Source organism: Colletotrichum fructicola (assembly GCF_000319635.2).
Source record: "Colletotrichum fructicola Nara gc5 chromosome Unknown KSG_Nara_v1_contig07, whole genome shotgun sequence".
NCBI classification, from domain to species: Eukaryota; Fungi; Ascomycota; class Sordariomycetes; order Glomerellales; family Glomerellaceae; genus Colletotrichum; species Colletotrichum fructicola.
The window spans coordinates 986,782-1,004,417 of NW_027094057.1; the positions used below are offsets into that span (position 1 = coordinate 986,782).

At 56.8% G+C, this 17,636-nt stretch overlaps 7 protein-coding genes across 7 annotated transcripts; 4 read left to right on the forward strand and 3 right to left on the reverse strand.

The window, feature by feature from the left end:
* Nucleotides 1-665: 665 nt before the first annotated feature.
* Nucleotides 666-2,957, reverse strand: CGGC5_v011954 (uncharacterized protein; the record flags this gene model as incomplete). The annotated part of the gene is made up of 2 exons (XM_032030740.1): nucleotides 666-2,670; nucleotides 2,722-2,957. 2 exons carry the CDS (start codon nucleotides 2,955-2,957, stop codon nucleotides 666-668), a joined length of 2,241 nt encoding a protein of 746 aa, XP_031889598.1.
* A 1,749-nt stretch (nucleotides 2,958-4,706) lies between these two features.
* On the forward strand, nucleotides 4,707-6,188 carry ABHD12B (the record flags this gene model as incomplete). Its single annotated transcript, XM_032030741.1, has 6 exons — nucleotides 4,707-4,819; nucleotides 4,876-4,949; nucleotides 5,013-5,210; nucleotides 5,260-5,267; nucleotides 5,317-6,019; nucleotides 6,073-6,188. The coding sequence occupies 6 exons, from the start codon at nucleotides 4,707-4,709 to the stop codon at nucleotides 6,186-6,188; spliced, it is 1,212 nt and encodes a 403-aa protein (XP_031889597.1).
* A 720-nt stretch (nucleotides 6,189-6,908) lies between these two features.
* Nucleotides 6,909-8,694, forward strand: NMT1-0 (Glycylpeptide N-tetradecanoyltransferase; the record flags this gene model as incomplete). The annotated part of the gene is made up of 3 exons (XM_032030742.1): nucleotides 6,909-7,612; nucleotides 7,663-8,245; nucleotides 8,296-8,694. The coding sequence occupies 3 exons, from the start codon at nucleotides 6,909-6,911 to the stop codon at nucleotides 8,692-8,694; spliced, it is 1,686 nt and encodes a 561-aa protein (XP_031889596.1).
* Nucleotides 8,695-8,878: 184 nt separating this feature from the next.
* On the reverse strand, nucleotides 8,879-10,064 carry rutD-1 (putative aminoacrylate hydrolase RutD; the record flags this gene model as incomplete). The annotated part of the gene is made up of 3 exons (XM_032030743.1): nucleotides 8,879-9,763; nucleotides 9,815-9,983; nucleotides 10,054-10,064. The coding sequence occupies 3 exons, from the start codon at nucleotides 10,062-10,064 to the stop codon at nucleotides 8,879-8,881; spliced, it is 1,065 nt and encodes a 354-aa protein (XP_031889595.1).
* Nucleotides 10,065-11,282: 1,218 nt separating this feature from the next.
* Nucleotides 11,283-14,087, forward strand: HERC2 (E3 ubiquitin-protein ligase HERC2; the record flags this gene model as incomplete). Its single annotated transcript, XM_032030744.1, has 1 exon — nucleotides 11,283-14,087. The coding sequence occupies one exon, from the start codon at nucleotides 11,283-11,285 to the stop codon at nucleotides 14,085-14,087; it is 2,805 nt and encodes a 934-aa protein (XP_031889604.1).
* Nucleotides 14,088-14,515: 428 nt separating this feature from the next.
* ATR9-1 (Short-chain dehydrogenase/reductase ATR9) lies at nucleotides 14,516-15,289 on the reverse strand (the record flags this gene model as incomplete). Its single annotated transcript, XM_032030745.1, has 1 exon — nucleotides 14,516-15,289. The coding sequence occupies one exon, from the start codon at nucleotides 15,287-15,289 to the stop codon at nucleotides 14,516-14,518; it is 774 nt and encodes a 257-aa protein (XP_031889603.1).
* A 1,709-nt stretch (nucleotides 15,290-16,998) lies between these two features.
* CGGC5_v011960 (uncharacterized protein) lies at nucleotides 16,999-17,312 on the forward strand (the record flags this gene model as incomplete). The annotated part of the gene is made up of 3 exons (XM_032030748.1): nucleotides 16,999-17,115; nucleotides 17,171-17,227; nucleotides 17,283-17,312. The coding sequence occupies 3 exons, from the start codon at nucleotides 16,999-17,001 to the stop codon at nucleotides 17,310-17,312; spliced, it is 204 nt and encodes a 67-aa protein (XP_031889576.1).
* Between the last annotated feature and the right edge of the window lie 324 nt (nucleotides 17,313-17,636).

The window sequence follows — 17,636 nt, forward strand, 5'->3', positions numbered from 1 at the left end:
GACTGCGCGGTCTTCAGCCGGCGGATAATCTTCCTCCAGCTGAAAGACATGTTGGCAATGATAAGCCAACTACCCAAGGAGAGCATTGGTGTGTTTAGAAGGTAGGTATTTTTAGCTCTAAGCTCCAAGGCAGAGTTTAAATCCCATCCCACAGGATATGCAATAGTCACCAGAAAAGCAGTAGGAATAATTCTTCTTAATTCTGTCCGGTCTGTCTGTCGGGTTGCCAACCGCCCCCCCTTCCCTCATCTCCAAAAGCACACAACTCTTTATGGGAATAAAAATTTGCTGGAATCGAGCCACCACCCCTTTGCTGTATCCTCATTGCCCGAGGAAAAGTTACATACTCTCTGAACACCAATGGATAAAAAGTAGACGAAAAAATGAAAAAAATGAAGGGAGAAGAAACACCCCGACAAACCCACTCCGGTTTCCTTTTCCCACCCAGACCTCTCTTCTAGGCCAGGCCAAGAAGTAAAAAATGAAGTAGAACCACAATGTAGGGGCCCAAGAATGCAACAACAGCTGACCCTATGCATACAACACGTGCTACCCAACCCACCCGCTCGCCAGTGCCCCCTTTCAGAATGATGTCTAGGTTACACAAGTGCCGCAGCACTCAAAACGGTGTGTGCTTTCTCTTCTAGCTTGCTGGAATTTTGCTTTCAAGAGGATGACGACTCCGAGTCCTTTGCTGCCAGGAGCTCAATCATCTTCTCGTACTCTATATCCTTGTCCAGAGGATCGCGGCCAATCGCCTGGCAAGCCTCTCTGAAGATTTCGTCTGACTTTGTCGTGCCGGCCGGCTGCTTCTCTCGCTTCCTCCACTCTTCAAACCACTTTTTGTTGAATTTTTGAACAAACTTGGACGTGATGGGGCCCCATATCACCGACTGCTGCTTAGGGGCCGGGGCATCAGGAGCCGTGGACTCGGGTCTTGATGGTGGCGCGGCGATTTCCTTGCCGTTGTCGTCCTTCTCGGGCTCACGCTCGCCTCGAGGCAGGCGCATGGCCAAGAGCACATATTCTGCCCGCGTCATGTTGTCCATCACATCATCCATGTACCGTCTGACCTCGTCAGGGGGTGCGACGACTCTCTGAAGATAGTCGAGGTTTCGTCCAGAGGGGGAAAATATTCTGATGGTGACGGGCTGGTAGTAGTCGAGCTTGGCGTCTCCTCCATACTCCAGTTGGCTGCCCTTGCGGACAATCAAGAATGAGGCAACCACCTGCTGACCACCTGGCAGATACTCCAGGATGCTGTACTTTGGGAATAGGTAACGATCGCCGTTCCCGCCGGTGAAGTCCAGACAGACGCCTGAGATCTCAGGTCGCACTGGCTGCGGTGGACCCTTGGAACGCAAAGCCTGCTGCGGAGGATGCTGTAATTGAGGTGCGGGCGATGCCGCCGGCGCTGGCTTCGGCGAAGGCACAGGGGCTGTGGCCGGTTTTGGGGGATGCCCGTTCGGGACGCCGTTCACTGGAGTCTGCGGGGTTGATGGTTGAGGCTGAGGAGTTTGACCGCCCTTGAGTTCCTTGTGCAATTTGTCAAGCACTGCCTTCAGGTCTGTCGCGTCGGTGAACCCCGGCTGGTTCTCGGCTATCCGTCGTATCATCGTGCGTACTTTGTTATCGTCCAAGGCCGATCTCACCAACGCAACTACCAAAGGATCACTGCCCCGAGGGGGAAGCAACTCGCTCGACTTCTGGCGCGGGTTCGTTGAGAGCACGATGTCCAGGATGGTGCGCACCTCATCAGCAAAGTACTTCACGGTCCTTCCGTCGACAAGTAATCTGTCTGCTGAAGGTCCCTGCTGGCCTCCCTTCCTCTTATACTCAACCGTAATTTGGTCAATAATCTTTTGGAAATTAGTAAGCTCATCGGGCTTTGCTTCTCCTGCCGCAACTCGCTTCATTAGATCGCGGAGCATAGGATCCTCTGACGCCTTTTCGGCCAACGTCATAATGATAGGATCGGTGCCTTGAGGCTTGGGAGCCGCAGGTTTTGCAGCTCCTGCTGCCGGCGTCGGAGTTGCGCTTGCTGGTCGTGAGTTTGGCATAGAATGTGACGGGCCAGGCTGACCGGGAAGGTGTGATGGAGTGCCCGGCGCAGGCACTGGCCCTTGCCCAGGCGCTGCAGCTGGTGCTCCGGGGGCCATTGGCCTGGGAGGAGGTGGTGTCGCGGCAGCAGGTCGTACAGCGTCCAAAGTCCTTGGTGAAGGAATTGGCTTGGGGGGTTCGGTTGCCGGCGCAGACGGTGCTCTCGATGGCGCTTGCTGGGGTGCAGGCGAGTGAGAAGCTGGTGTCGGGGCTGGCGGCGTCGGCTTCGACTCGGCTGGCGCAATAGGAGGGTTTGCATTCGTTGTCGCTGGAGTGGGAGGAGGCGGCATGGCACCATTTGGGGGCCCATACTGCAGAATTGGCCGGAAGGTTGCCTGGGTAGTGGGCGCAGGCGGCTTCGGGTCCTTAATAGCCCACATGGTGGCCTCAAAGACGTGCGGCTCAATGGTAATTTGCACCTGGCCGATCTTGCTCATGGTATCTTTGGCCGGGTTCTTGGGATCCTCGGTCGCGCCCTTCCTCCTCAACGGCTTGGTCCAGTACTTCTCGAACATGCCCTCGGCCATCCATCTATGCCGCGACCGTGCAAGGGACTCGGCCATAACACCGCTGTAGCATCTGTTAGTAGGAGAACTCGGCCTGCGCAGACGGACGACGTACCTCTCCTGAAACGACTGGTAGTCCTTATTGGGAAGATCATCAGGTTGGGGATCCTCCACGGTGGGCAAAGGCTTCCCGGGCTGGATCGATTTGGGCAGTGCCGGCGGCGGGGGCTCCTCGACGGGAGCTGCAACTGGGGTGACGGATCGATGCTCGGGAGGGGTGACGGTGCGCTTCTTCGCAATATGCTCGACGCGCGCAGCAGCCCTTGCGGGCAGTTTCCTCTTCCTCTCCATGACTGTGTACGTCTTCGCCTTTTCCGTCTCCCTGTCGCGAGAAGTTCAGGGTATCACGGGTCGATTTCCGAGCGTGTCGGAATGGTCATCATAAGCGAGGGAACACACAGCCCTCGACTGCGCGCGTGCTCGTCGGGTTCGGTCTCGAGATGAGAGGGAGAGGGACAGTCGACAACGGCGTGCGTGAGAGGGCGGAAGAGCGAGTCGGTGGGTTACGGCTTTCGATTTCGGGGGTCGTCGCGGGAGCAGGCTGGGGATGGGGTGGAGGAAGAGATTTGGAGACTCGGGGACGGACAGGTTCGTGGGAATTGAATTGGGGTGGATGGGATATAGTATTATGGGAGCTCTGTCTCTGTATGGATCGGAGAAAGGTACAGGGCAGATACATGGGCGCGGTACTGAGCCCGCGCAGGACGGTTGTACCTTTGAGGCGTGGTGCGGCAGCTGAATGGTTCGGAGAGGTGAAAAGATACATGCGGCATGTACCTGAGGCTCCCAAGTCTCCGTCGTTGTTGCCGTTGCTTTGCCTGACTGGCTGGGGACCTGAGGTGGACGGGAACACGCCTTACCAAACCTAAGGCGCTGCGGGTACGGGCACGCTGCTGCTGCTGCGCTGGACGTCCACTGGCCGGAGCCTCTCTCTTTCTCTCTGTGTCGCTGACACGGGGTGCAGTCAGTCTGGACTTCCTTCCATTGCAGTGCTGCCCGGCGCCGTCCAGTCGTAGCCGACGAAAGAAAGGCGGGCTGCAAGTTTAACAAGGATCTGGTCGTCTGATTGGCCGGGAAGAGGGGGGAAAACTGGGCACTTGCCGCGCCCTGACTGGACGAAGGGCTTGGCTCAGCTCCGCCTGCCACTTAAATCGCGCCAAAATCCGTCTCTTAGACGGGATGTACCTTTGTACCGCGGCACCCTTGCAGCTGGCGTACCCACCATTACTCCACATTACGTGATTACCTAAGGCAGGAATGCGTGCCGTTTTCCATGACCTTCCCACCCCAGTCGATCCCTCTCGTTGGTCTCGCCCTCGCCCTCACCCTGCAGGCTTTCTCCCATCAATTGCCAATCTGGCTCGCTCCGGGTGTCATTGCTGCCGACCTGCTCTGGCGTCAGCGTTTGTCCAGTGAGGAGCGGGAAGGCAAACGCGGGTGGGTAGAGCGGTGTGGCTGTGAAAGCTTGGGGGCAGTGACAACCTGTGATCTGGGCAGATTCCTCTCGCATTTCGCAACACGCCCTCTGCACCAGTAAATTACCTACCACCGCTGCAACCAATCCCAGGGCAGCGCCAAATGAAGTCTTGACGTCCAGCAATGCCGAAAATATTGAACCAGATACTGCACTTTCCCCATGAAAACGGTTGGCTAAGCCGTCAGTCGATTGACTGGCCATGGTCAGCATAAAGAATTCAGTTTTATACCGAGGCCCGTCTGCTGTCGTCAGAGTGCGGCTGATACCGCAAATGTGGAAGGCCGCCGCATCTTGGGGGCATCCTGCCTCTAGTGCAGAATACCTCCCGATGGATGTGCGATGCAACTAAACAGAAAGTACCAAATGATAAGGCACCCGGTGACACCATCCCTGCGGACGCAGGCAATTCCAACCTCAACCAAGCAACCAGCTCCATCAGGCATCCCCGAGGGTGGCCACGACATCGCCTCCCGTTACCTGTATATAGCCCGGAACCATCACGACGCCCTCCCCCAAAGCGATTCTCTCTCTTCGCCTGAAGAAACTGTCCCATTGCCCACGCCATGACGGTTCCGCTGTCTCCGATCCTGCGATCCGCCGTCTGGGTGGTCGCAGCTCCTCTGGGTCTTTACTTCACATTTTTGGCCCTCGGCGCAACACCATTTTTTCAACGACAGTGAGGTTTTACCAGTTGATTCGCTCCTCAGTACTTTATCTGACTCTCTCCTGCAGTTTTCTGTACGCGCACAAGATAAACACACTTTGGTGGCGCGGCGTCAATGAACCTGAGCGGTTTGGCTTTGCTAGTCAGTCCACGTACCATCACCGCCACTGGCGACGCGCAATTAGCTGACCCATGTCTTGCATAGAGGGCCAAGTCACACCCTTCTCCCTCAACACCCCAGATGGAGTGAACTTGTATGCTTGGCATGTCATGCCCTTGCCAGCCTATCTGAAGCAGGAAGAGAGATTCTCAGCACAGAGGCCCGGCTTTTGCGAGGACTTCACCCAGACCGAGTCTTTCAAGGCGCTTAAGGAGGACCCTGAAGCCCGCGTTGTTTTATCATGTAAGCCACGCCGTCCTGTCTAAGGCTCACTCATACTAATATGCTGCAGTTCATGGTGTAAGGGGTATCCATCTGAAGCGCATTTTGACATTGCTGACAAGAACAGAACGCCGGAGATATCGCGCAAAACCACCGTCCTGACAGTTACCATGTCATCACCGACACCTCTTCCTACCACGTGTTGGCAATCGATTATCGCGGCTTCGGCCACTCCACAGGCACTCCCTCTGAAGATGGCCTTATCCAAGACGCAGCTACTCTGATTGACTGGGTCATTAATGTTGCCGGCGTCTCCTCAGACCGCATCGTCCTTCTCGGCCAGAGCTTGGGCACTGCCGTGACCAGCGGCGTCGCAGAGCTGTACGCCTCCCAGGGCATCGAATTTGGTGGAGTCATCCTCGTCGCCGGCTTCAGTAACTTGCCCAAGATGCTCAGTGGCTACAAGATCGGCGGACTATTCCCCGTTCTTGGCCCTCTGAAGGTCTGGCCTGGATTCTTGGAGTACATGGAGACCTTCATCTACGACAAGTGGCCGTCCGCTGACAGGCTTGAGAGCCTGGTGAAGCTGACCAAGCGAAGGCTACGCCTGACTCTGATATCCGCCAAGGACGACTCGGACATTCCCTGCGAGGAGAGCAGCAAGCTGTTCCGGGCTGCGGCTAATGCCACTGTTGATGGCGGGCTGAGCGACCATGCATTCGAGTCTTGGAAGGAGGTACGGACGATCCACAAGGGCAAGAACGCATTCGTCACGACATGGCATGCGGACCACAATATCATTATTCGACAAGAAATGTTCCCATACGGAGGTAAGCGACTGGTATAAAATGGTGCTTCAGCGGGCAGTAACTGACAAGACTAGGACACAACGACATCATGGGATATGCGCCCGTAATCCTCGCAGTAATGCGGTCTTTCGATCTTGTAGGCACTGCGTATGATACTGCTGGCTCTGATACCAGCAGCCGAACATTGTAAATATGCGCCTTCACTTTCAAGACTTCAGAGTAGGAGTTGTACTAGACTTTGGAGGTGCTTTTGATAGACTTTAGTAGCGTAGACATCTGCCGCGATGCTATAGATTTAGTAATGATGAACCGATTCTAGAAAAGCTCAGTGTCCTTGTCCTTTCGGGCGACAGGGACTGAGTTTTGGTAAGGTAGCTACCTAATGAATCTGATGAATCTGGCGCGAAGTCTCATAGACAGACGTATGGACCTTCTTCTGAACCGCCTACCGAGCTCACTTTAGGCACCAAGTCGACTTTCGCAAGACACGTGCACTAGAAGAGCGGATAAGGACACATGAATCCAAATCGAAATGCCTTCATTGAATTAAGGTGAGATACGTGGCTGATCAAACGCACATCAGCAGGCAGCAACAGCGTCTTCAGACCCCTAACTGGAGACCACGCGATCGCCAAGGCGCCCTAGCGCCAGGTGGGATGGCTGCCCCGCAGTGCCCGCACACAGCACCCCAGCAGCTAACCCCGCCATGATGCAGTCACAGCTGGAAACTGCCCGGCCACATGAAACTGTCCTCTCGCCCGCCAAAACTTCTTCCCCCGCCATTCCCACCTTCCAATCTTGTCCAGAGCTCCAAAAGCTCGAACCACGACACCACCGCCGCCACCCCGCCTGCGATTGCCGCAAACAACACCCCACGAACCCGCGCGAACGAATCGACCAAGCAGCAAACATGCCTGCCGAGGAGTCCAAGCCCCTCGACCCTGCCGTCAAGCAGGCCGAGGACGCCGTCGCCGAGGCGGAGAACAAGGGCAAGGGCAAGGAGCCCGAGGTCGAGTCGGAGGAGGAGGAGGACGATGCGCCCGAGGAGGCCGGCGCTCCTGCCTCCGGTGGCGCCAAGAAGAAGAAGAAGAAGTCCAAGAGAAAGAAGGTCAAGGAAGCTCTGACCGGCAAGCCCAGCGACCCCGAGCAGCAGATCCGCGATGCGATCGGCGGGCTCACGCCCCAGCAGCTCACCGAGCTCCTGGCGCTGAACCCCGCCCTCGCGAACGAGATTGGCGCCAGCGGCTCCGGCAACCAGTCGGCGGAGCAGACGGCCAACGCGCTCAAGCAGCTTAACCTGCAGGACATCATGACCGGCCTGGCCTCGGCCGGCAAGAATGCGAAGGACATGGCCAGCTATAAGTTCTGGGCGACGCAGCCCGTGCCCAAGTTCGGCGACGGCGACAAGAAGATCGAGGAGGGCCCGATTCGCGTCCAGAAGGTCGAGGACGTCCCCAAGGAGCCGGCGCCGATGGTCAGCGGCTTTGAGTGGGTTACAATGAACCTTGAGGACGAGGGCGAGATGAAGGAGGTGTACGAGCTGCTGAACGGACACTATGTCGAGGACGACGAGGCCATGTTCCGTTTCAACTACTCTCCTGCCATGCTGCAGTGGTAAGGATGGGTATTTTCTTTGATATACAAGTGGAAGCTGACTTTTGCAGGGCCCTGATGGCTCCTGGCTGGCGCAAGGAGTGGCACGTTGGTGTGCGCGCTTCTCAGTCCCGCAAGCTGGTCGCCTTTATCTCAGCCATCCCCGTTAACCTGCGCGTGCGCAAGAACGTCATCACCTGCTCTGAGGTCAACTTCATGGTTGTCCACAAGAAGCTCCGCGGCAAGCGTCTGGCGCCTGTCCTGATTAAGGAGATTACCCGCCGCAGCAACCTGCGCGAGATCTGGCAGGGTCTGTACACTGGCGGTGTCGTTCTGCCCAAGCCCGTCAGCACCTGTCGCTACTTCCACCGTGCCATCAACTGGCAGAAGCTGTACGAGGTCGGCTTCAGCCCGCTGCCTGCCAACAGCAAGCCTCAGTTCCAGATCCGCAAGTATGCGCTGTCCGACAACACGTCGACCAAGGGCCTGCGCGAGCTGCAGGAGAAGGACATTGAGCAGGCGAGCGCCCTTCTGGACAAGTACCTCGCCCGCTTCGATATGGCGCCCCAGTTCTCCAAGGAGGAATTCAAGCACTGGTTCCTGCATGACAAGGAGAAGGGTGGTGAGCAGGTCATCTGGACCTACGTTGTTGAGGTTTGTATTGAATCGCCCCCTTTGTTGACGACGTGGCTGACCAAGAACAGAACAACGGCAAGATTACCGACTTCTTCTCCTTCTACTGCCTCGAGTCTACTATCATCAACAGCACCAAGCACCAGGTCATCCGCGCCGCCTACCTCTGGTACTATGCTTCCGAAATCGGCGCTACCCAGCCCCTCGATAAGGAGGCGCTCAAGCCGCGCCTGAACTCGCTCATTGGCGACGCTCTCATCCTGGCTAAGAAGCACAGGTTCGACGTCTTCAACGGCCTGTCCCTCCTCGACAACGGCCTCTTCCTGGAGCAGCAGAAGTTCGGACCCGGCGACGGCCAGCTGCACTACTACCTCTTCAACTACCTCGCGGCTCCCATTGCCGGAGGCGTCGACAGACGCAACAAGCTGGACGAGGAGAACCTGAGCGGCATTGGTTTGGTCATGTTGTAAATGGGGATTCGCAAAAGGGCGAGCACGGCACCGGGAGAAACGGTATGACTGCATGCATACGGCGTTGGATGGATGCGGAGGTATCATAGTACAATAATAAAAGCTCTCACGACCTGCACACTATCGTGTATCCTGTCTCTATGTGTCTGCTGAACTCACCGCCCGGCGGATCGTCCCATCCCCCTCACGGCAAGGGAAACTGCTTCTCGACCGCGTCGATCCTGTCCACGTACCACTTATTCATCCACGCTACTCTGTCCATGATGGGCGCGTGTCCCATGCCGTCGATAAACTCAACCACACTAGGCTCCAAATGCTTCGCCAGCAACCGCCCGTGGTGCGCATCAATCATGACATCCGCATTGCCGTGGATGACCGCGATTCTCTCCCTACCGACCGCGTCCGCCAGCTGACCCAGCTGCTCGGGCGACTTGTGATGCCACCCGGCGCTGACGAGCTGCAGGATGAAGCCGCGGATGCTGAACAAACCCGGCGTGCAGCGCTTCACGAGCTCCTGCGCCTGGAAGCGCTGGAAGTTGCTGTCGAACCGACCATACCCCTTCCCGCCGTCCGCGGGGCCGCACTTGGGCGTGCTCTCGTCGGGGAGCTCGGCGGCCTCGTCGGGCTGGACGAGCCACTCCGCGGGGAAGAGCTTGAGGGCGGTGTCCTGGATGCTGCGGTCCATGGACTTGGGGACGAGCATGGCGGCGCGGTCGGCGAGGTTCGTGAGGAGGGGTTTCGTGTTCTCGATCCAGGGGGCGGTGCAGAGGAAGGTGACGGAGGCGAAGAGGTCGGGCGCGGCGAAGGCGAGTTCTTGGGAGATCATGCCGCCCATGGAGATGCCGAAGAGGTGGACGGAGCGCGGGGTGGAGGACCAGCCGACGTGGGTGAGGACGTCGAGGGCGTCGAGGGCCATGGCGGAGGTGGTGTAGCGGGCGTAGGGGACGTCGGAGCCGCCCATGCCGCGGTTGTCGAGGATGAGAACGGAGTAGCGGGCGGCGTTGTCGTGGCCGAAGTGTTTTGTTTGGCGCTGCCAGGAGGTTTTGACGCCGGCGAGGCCCATGATGAACTTCGAGGGGTGTCAGTGGCGAAGAGGATACAGAGGGGTAGAGGGAAGTACGATGATCTTGGAGGGGCCGTGGCCGTGGATTTCCCAGGAAATGTTGAAGGGCCCGTCACGGTCTTTGGCGACGGGACACTTTCCTGAGCGGTCGGGCTCGAGGTTCCATATCGTTGAGGGATAGGAGGGGTGGTTCATTGTGGCTTCCGCCGTTGGGAAGACGGGGACCCTTGAAGTGCATTTTGGTCAGATGAAGCCATCCCCGGGGTTGAGTTTACATTGTGAGTAGCAGCGCTTACTTGGTAGCCATGATTGCGAGTTGTCTCTTTACCCCAGGACCCTTTTATGAGGTTGTAATGCAGATCGTTTGAGGTTGCACCTGCGGCTGGATTTAGAATCGTCGTTGGTTTACGCGCATGTATGTAAGGTTGATCGCGAGAGAGAGTGGATTTTGAGCAAAGAGGGAAGTAAAAGCTCAAGGGTGGCGATGGGGGAGGAGGGTGTTACAGATGAGTTTTGATTGAGGCTGTGAGCTGCTCTTGTCTGAGAGACACACAGAGAGATAGATTGAGAGCCGGGGGAGCTTGATCCTTGAGCTCGAACCCACCCTCCTTGATTGAAAATATGCGACGAAAAGAAGCAAGCGTATTCGCTACCTTGACCCGAACCAGACCTGCGGGTTTTTGGCGATTTGCGAGGCGGTTATATTGGAAACAGGACTTATTTAACAAAAAGTGCTGCAGAAGCTGGCGTCTGTGAACACGATCATGGGATCCCACGTTAGCTCGACAGAGATGCTTCAGAGAGGACGGCGGTGACGTTGATGAGTGTCGGTGTCAGTTATCAGGATACATTTTGTCGGTATCCGAAATGGATGCTGGCCTGGAGTACATTGATAGCAGCAGCACTCAGCGGCGGCGCGGCTTCCTGTGACCCCTAGTCCCACATGAACAATGCCTCGGCCCCGGGGAGCTTCAGTCGCCGCGTGAAAGCTCCCAGCTCATGGGACGTTATTGATCCCCGTGAGTCTTGGGCCAGTCAGGGAGTTGATATACATCGGATGGCGCGGAATTCCGAAGGTTTTTAAGAGCTTAGGGTCACTCATCTAGTCTTTCACGAAAGGGTCTATGAGCTTATTGTTGATTGCAGAAAGACCTTATTCAACCATTGAAATGTCCAATGCTTCTGATAATGACGGAACCCCGTCCGCGGTACGTACCTGCCTCGAAATAGCTTGGCGACAAGCCAGAGCTCGGGCCACGTGCTGACTGAACTACTTCTCTCAAGCAGCTTACCGCCTGCCTCCTTCCCCCCTCCTTACGGCAGAATCAACAGCTGGCGCAAGTCTGACCCTGTTTCGTTTGGTCATCGAACAGCTCAGCTCGACATCAAGCAACAATATTATTTCGCCCTGCGACGCCACATATCTACCGCCTTCAGGAATTGATCAGCAACAGATTACACGTGCATGTGAACATCAACTACCGTCCTCAACATGCTACACGCATAGGTACACCTACGCTCCATCATGTGGCTCCCGGTGCCATCAACAGACAGCCTGACCCGACCGCGCATCGCAGTCGCCGTCGTCTCCGCCATCGCCGCCCTCTCCGTAAGCTACTACGCCTACCAAGCGACCCAGGACGCCTACGGAGATGGCGTCCCCGGCCCAGGCCTCCACCGCAGCAATGCCGTCCGCCGCACCCACCGTCGCACCCGCCGTGCCAACTCCCTCTCCTCGTCTGACGGCGGCGACGGCGACCACGTCCCGGACGAGAACGCCGCAGACCTCGACGCGATCCGGCCCCTGAATGATGGCGACACGATAGTCGACGGCGGCACCGTCGACGAGTGGTGGAACGACCCCAACGGCATGCAGCCCCAGGCCCGCGCGGGGCACAACATCGTCAGCCTGCTGTTTAGGGTCTCGGAGGACAATGCGAGACGGAACGCTTGCGTCCATCGGGGCTGCGCATGTAACGCCTGCGGCATGGTGCCCATACGCGGCGTCCGCTACCGCTGTGCCAACTGCGCCGACTTCGACCTCTGCGAGACGTGCGAGTCGCAGGGCGTGCATATCAAGACACACATTTTCTACAAGATCAAGGTCCCCGCCCCGCCGTTTGGTCCTAGGCAGATGCAGCCGGTGTGGTACACTGGTGATCCGGAAGCGTGTATAAGAAATCTGCCGCGGAGTTTGATGGCCAAGCTGAGCAAGGAGACTGGTTTCGAGAGGCCCGAGATCGAGGCCTTTTGGGAGCAGTTCTCGTTCATGGCTAACACGGAGTGGCGCGAGGATCCGGACGATTTGCAGCTTGCTATGGACAGGAAGACGTTCGAGCGGTGCTTGGTGCCATCCGGTGGCTCTCGACATGCGACACCGAATTTGATCCACGACCGGATGTTTTCATTCTACGATACCAACAACGACGACCTCATTGGCTTTACTGAGTTCCTGCATGGACTGGCGTACCGAAAACGAAAGGACAAGCTGCGCAAGATTTTTGAGGGCTACGACATTGACGGGGACGGCTTCGTCAACCGTCGTGATTTCTTGCGCATGTTCCGCGCGTACTATGTCCTCTACAAGCAGATGCACCGCGATATCCTCGACGGACTGGACGACCAGCTCATGGGCAGCACTGAGGCAATGCAATTGGTGGCCAGCCGACAACCTCTCAGCAGTCTCTTTGGCCGAGAGGGGCGAGTGCCGCGCGCTGATGGAAACAACCGCAGCGAGGGCAAGATCTTCCACCCCAACGGTGACGTCGAACTGGAGCCTGGCAGACAAGGTGCTGTGAGCGAGGACAAGGGTGACACGTCGGCGAGAGAGGACGTCTTGACCCGACTTTTCGCACCGTACATTGGTAGCCCCTGGACCGTTCAGATGCGGTCTCCCGACAGTGAACCGGATACGCCTTACTGGGATGCTCTGCTGAACCCGCCTACAAGTGTGGACGATCTGCCGGACCTGCTGAGTGGACAACGTCGCGAACGCAATGAGCTGGACTTTGACTTCGAACTTGGATTGGGCAGCTCGGACGGTGAAGAGGATGGAAACAACAACTCGGACGCGGAAAACAGAAGCTCGACCGGTGCTGTTGTTGGCCAACCGAACGAGTCGGATAACAGGACCAGAAGAGTCGATTCAGAACAGTTTACTAGCACCATGCCCACAGAAAGCCAACTCCGAGCGCAAGTCATCAACCATAGGAGGCAGCTGGCACCGGATATTGAAAGAAGACGGCGACAAGCCGCAAGGAAGCAACTACACGACAGGTGGAAGAGGAGACAGTTTTACCTCGACGAAGAAGAAGGCGGCTTGGCTCCCGATGGATGGCAGTCTGATGAAGACGTGCTCGTTAACAACCTCAACGGCGTCGCTGAGAGTTCCAAGGCAGCGCAGCAGCAGGTTCTGTCCCCACGCTCGAGATCATCTTCAAAGGTTCGCTTTGCGGAAGAATTGGACGACTACGAGATCAGATCCAACGCATCAGCGTCTTCTAGGAGCGTTCCCGAGCGCTGGGGTGGTATGGAGATCCCAGACGAGGAGCGGGACGCGGGCAAGGAGATTCTTTACCAGGTCACCCAGCAGGCATTCAACGAGCTCCTAGACGCGATCTTCAAGGACAAGGAGGATCTGGCTATTCAAGCGGCAGCATCCAGATCTCAAAGAGAGACGCACAGAGCTCTGTTTGAGAACCTCACCGTCGAAGAGACGAAGCCGAAGGCGACTGAACCGCGACAACCGCGTAAGGCGCTGGACGAGAGCAAGCCGATTGCCGAGCGATCCCTCGAAGAGTTGCTCTTGACTAGTGGTTACAGAGTTGAGGACTCCGGCGAAGGCGAGGATGCTCATCCTGCGGTGGAGGTTGAGAGAGTGATTGAAGAAATCGACGAAACGGATGAGGAGGGCGAGGAGGACCAGGAAGAAGAAGAGGAAGAGGTGCCGGTCGTTGAAGAGGTCGAATACCGCGACCCCACGATGCCCCAATTCCGTCCTAACAGCGACGCCTCTGTCGAACCCCCCATCCCATCACTTACACCATCATCTTCGGCCGAATCAGTCAAGACGAAAACGAGGGATGCCAGGGCAGCTTCGAACAAGGATCGCGAGGGCAAGCGTGACCGTGCCGCCAAGGAAAAGGAAGGGATCTTGCATTCCAAGCTTATGGAGTGGAAGCGCCTAGACATTGCAGAAAAGGAGGCCGCCGACCGCGGCGGCTGGGGCAAGCTCAGCTTCGAGGAGTTTGAGGACATTTACAAGAGCCAGGAGAACGCCGGCAACAGGCTCGATTACCTGGGCAGCTGGGTCGACTTCTGCATCCCCTAGAACGGACAAGACGACCCTGTCCCGGACAGGATATTCGAGGACGGTATCTGGGACTCCGAGATGGATATAGATGACGACGACCTGACTATTACCACTATTGAAGATAGCGAGAGTTCCGATTCAATGAGCTAGTTGAACCCCAAGGAGGCGGAACGTCTTGGCTTGATTTGGAGTGGGAGGTCTTCCCCTGCGGCAATGGTATGGTGATTGAGCGTGGGAGGAGTCGAGATGGAAAAGGGGCCGGAGCGCCCTTGTATTTTAGCCGTTCAAAAAGGAGGTTCATGGTTCTGCGCATCGGCAGGCGTGGGCGGACATAGCGATAATGGTAAATATGCCTATTGAGCTTTTCTCGTTTATTGCGAAGCAGTAGGTGGCACTGATCTGACATCACTTTTCCAAACGCCGGAACCTCACATAACCAAAACCACTCAGGGGGCTAGAATCCTCCCTCCCTCCGTGAACAATGTCGTCCCCGTCACATTCCCATCCTTCATCAGATACAAATACGCCTCCGCCACATCCTCAGGCCTCCCGATTCGCCCCGTCAAACACTTGCTCCGGAACAGCTCCACCGTCTCCTCCGGCAGCGTCTGGAACAGCTCGGTGCTCACGGGGCCGGAGGACACGAGGTTAATCCTTACCGGCGCGAAGTCGACGGCCAGGCCGCGGACCATGCCCTCCATCGCGCCGGCGGCGGCGTCGGCGACGGCCCAGCCGGGCATGGGGCGGTGGGACGAGGAGCCGTTTGTGAAGGTGATGGAGGTGTCTGGGCTTGCTTCGATGTGTGCGTGGGAGCGCAGGATGGAGGCAAGGATGAGAGGGGCGTAGGCGCGCATGGAGAGCTGGGCTGTGATGTCTGCGACCTGGGTCTCGGGGAAGGGCGGGAGGGGGGCGGCGCCGTCTGCGGTGTAGATTATGTGGGTTACCTTGCTGAGTCCGTTGGAGGTTGCTGTGTCGAGGAGAGCGAGGAGGTTTTGGCGGAGATTGGGGAGGTCAGCGAGGTCTATTGTGAGGGTTTTGATTGTTGTGGAGGAGGGGGGGAGGCGGGAGGCTGCGGCGGCGAGTTTGGTCGGGTTGGAGGAGACGAGGGTTAGGATGGAGGGGGAAGAGGTGAGGAGGATCTGGGAGGCGGTGGTGTGGCCTAGGCCGGAGGAGCCGCCGAAGATTAGGATGTGGGAGTTGTCGAGCTTTGAGGGGGGCATTTTGGTGGTGGTGGTGGTGGGAATGGTGAGGTTTTGGAGATGGTGAGCATGGTGGTGTTGGTTTACTTGGGGAAGAGTTGGTCATTTATGTATTCGAGAACTGTGAAGTAGTCCACCGAGTCGGACGAACGCAGTGATGAATATCAGATGGTCTGGTCCACTGGATCTAGAGAGGGGTTGGTGTTTGTTTGGTGTTCGGGTTTCCTCCGTCCCTTTTTGATGGAGCTGTCCGCCATGACCACAGCGTCTTAGAGCTAGCCAGCCTTGGACTCGGAGTCCGTAAGGACGAGAAGTTTAGATGGGTATCTGCCTCGATTTTAACTGACAGTCATTTCTGACATTACTGCCGGCATACAGGACGTAACACCCCGGTGTAACTAAGGCGTGCTTGCCCCACGGTGCCGTCCCAAATCCGGGCGTCGGCCCCGCGCATCCCGCGGAGCGGACGCCGGCCCAGGCCCGCTCTGCTCCGTGGAAGCCGCTGAAAGTCCGCCAAAAGTCTGCCCTGCACGGAGCAGTAGGGCGCTGCAGGAGAAGATAGGGCGCGGCGGGTAGGAACATTAAAAGCACGACACATCCTCTGCCACCCCTTATTCGCATGTTCTGTGACGTCCTTTCTCAAGAATTGGGAAGATCAGCGGGACCTGGGCGGATTGCTCAATTCATACCTACTGGCCTAGACCCTAGCCAATGGGCTCTCTCTGTTTTTATCTCGCGATTCTTTCCTCTTGCCAGGTAGGCTATGAAAGCTCAGCATTCACGCTCATCGGTGACGCTGACATCTTGGTAGCATTTCCTGGCTAGTCTTCGGCATGGCATTTTTGATGGAGCAGCTATCCTACACGACAACATCTTACACGAGACGAACCGGAACACCGATGCTAGCAACGCATGAAGGAGGGTGAACCGGGCCTATCTACACGATACCGCGCCGCAGACTTGCAATCCTCCGTGGACTGTCCGCCGGGAAGAATCTCCCGCATACGTCGAAGAAGGCCCCGACATGTCGGAGTAGCACAGTAAACTCTGGGGCGCGTCGCCAAACTCCTCTAGCGTCCGCAGCCAGCGAGGCAGAATCCCGCGGTTACGGAGGTCGCGGGACGATTAAGCTTAACGCCAAGCCTGTCATGCCTGCATATTCCCACACGAAATCTTCACCGCGCCCTGAAATGACTCGCTGGCGGCGGCCTACGCCGTGGGCACACGATGAGCGTCTCTAGGACATTGAATATGCCGATTTCAATCACCGACAGAGACACTGGGGTCAAGAACGTTAACAATGTGCGCCTTGAGATTCTGCGGGAGTTAAATGTCACCTGTTACGCGTTCGTCATAACACCATACGGATGAGCCCGATCGAAGAGCCCGCACGACCAACCGGCGCTGGCTACACAGCCACATCTTTAATTATATCCCACACCAGAGCCAAGTCCCCGGAGCAAACCGTGCCTGGCAGCGGATAAATGAGTTCAGATGAGATCGTCCAACCGTCTCCACAGCCCACCGGTTCGATCTCAGTGAGGAACTGACTCGGCCTGCGATGCTTCACCGTTCTGGGGAACGGAGAAAACAGAAGGCCGCCGATCCGCAATCAGCCCGAACGCCCTGTGAGGATGATATAAAAAGCCTGGACTATTCTTGGACAGATCGTATTATGAACAGTGGCAGACCAAGTATCTTTTCCTGCAACCGGCCCACGATATCTCAATATGCAGCTTTCCGCTTTCCTCCTCGCTATTGCCCCGGTGGCCGTCATGGGCTGGTCTCACCCTGGGTGCAGCAAGTCCGGCAACAGCTGCTTCAACTCTGCGCTGGTTGAGTACAAGGTGAGAGTGCCACGAACTCAATTGCTACCATCACGTAGCTGACCATCATGCCTAGTGCGGTATTTCCCAAGCTGAATGGCCTCCCTTCCCTCCCTGCGAGTCTGTTGATGCGGTAAGTCTGGTCTGGCGCCACGTATCAGTGAGTTCGTTGACTAATGATATGTTAGGCCGTCGGCTACTGGTGCTGTCCTCCTTAGGCTGAGCAAGTCACGGAGAACCGGGCTTGATTCATGTATATCTATTTTTATAAACGTACAAAGACAACACAGTAGACTTTTTGACTGCATGAACCTGATCCAACTTTTTCATATTGTGCAATGATCGCCTCAGTGATGGATGTTCTGAGACTTGGGGGCTGCGGCGCCATGCGAGCGAACATGCCAAGTGTGATCCGACTCATTGATTAAGAGATCCCCTGAATTTCCTTTGCTAGAGCGACTACTTTTCCTGTGTGCTCGCTATCATCGTTGCTATTGTAGTTGCTACTGTTATCGTCGTGTATCATCTTCGTCCTCTATTGT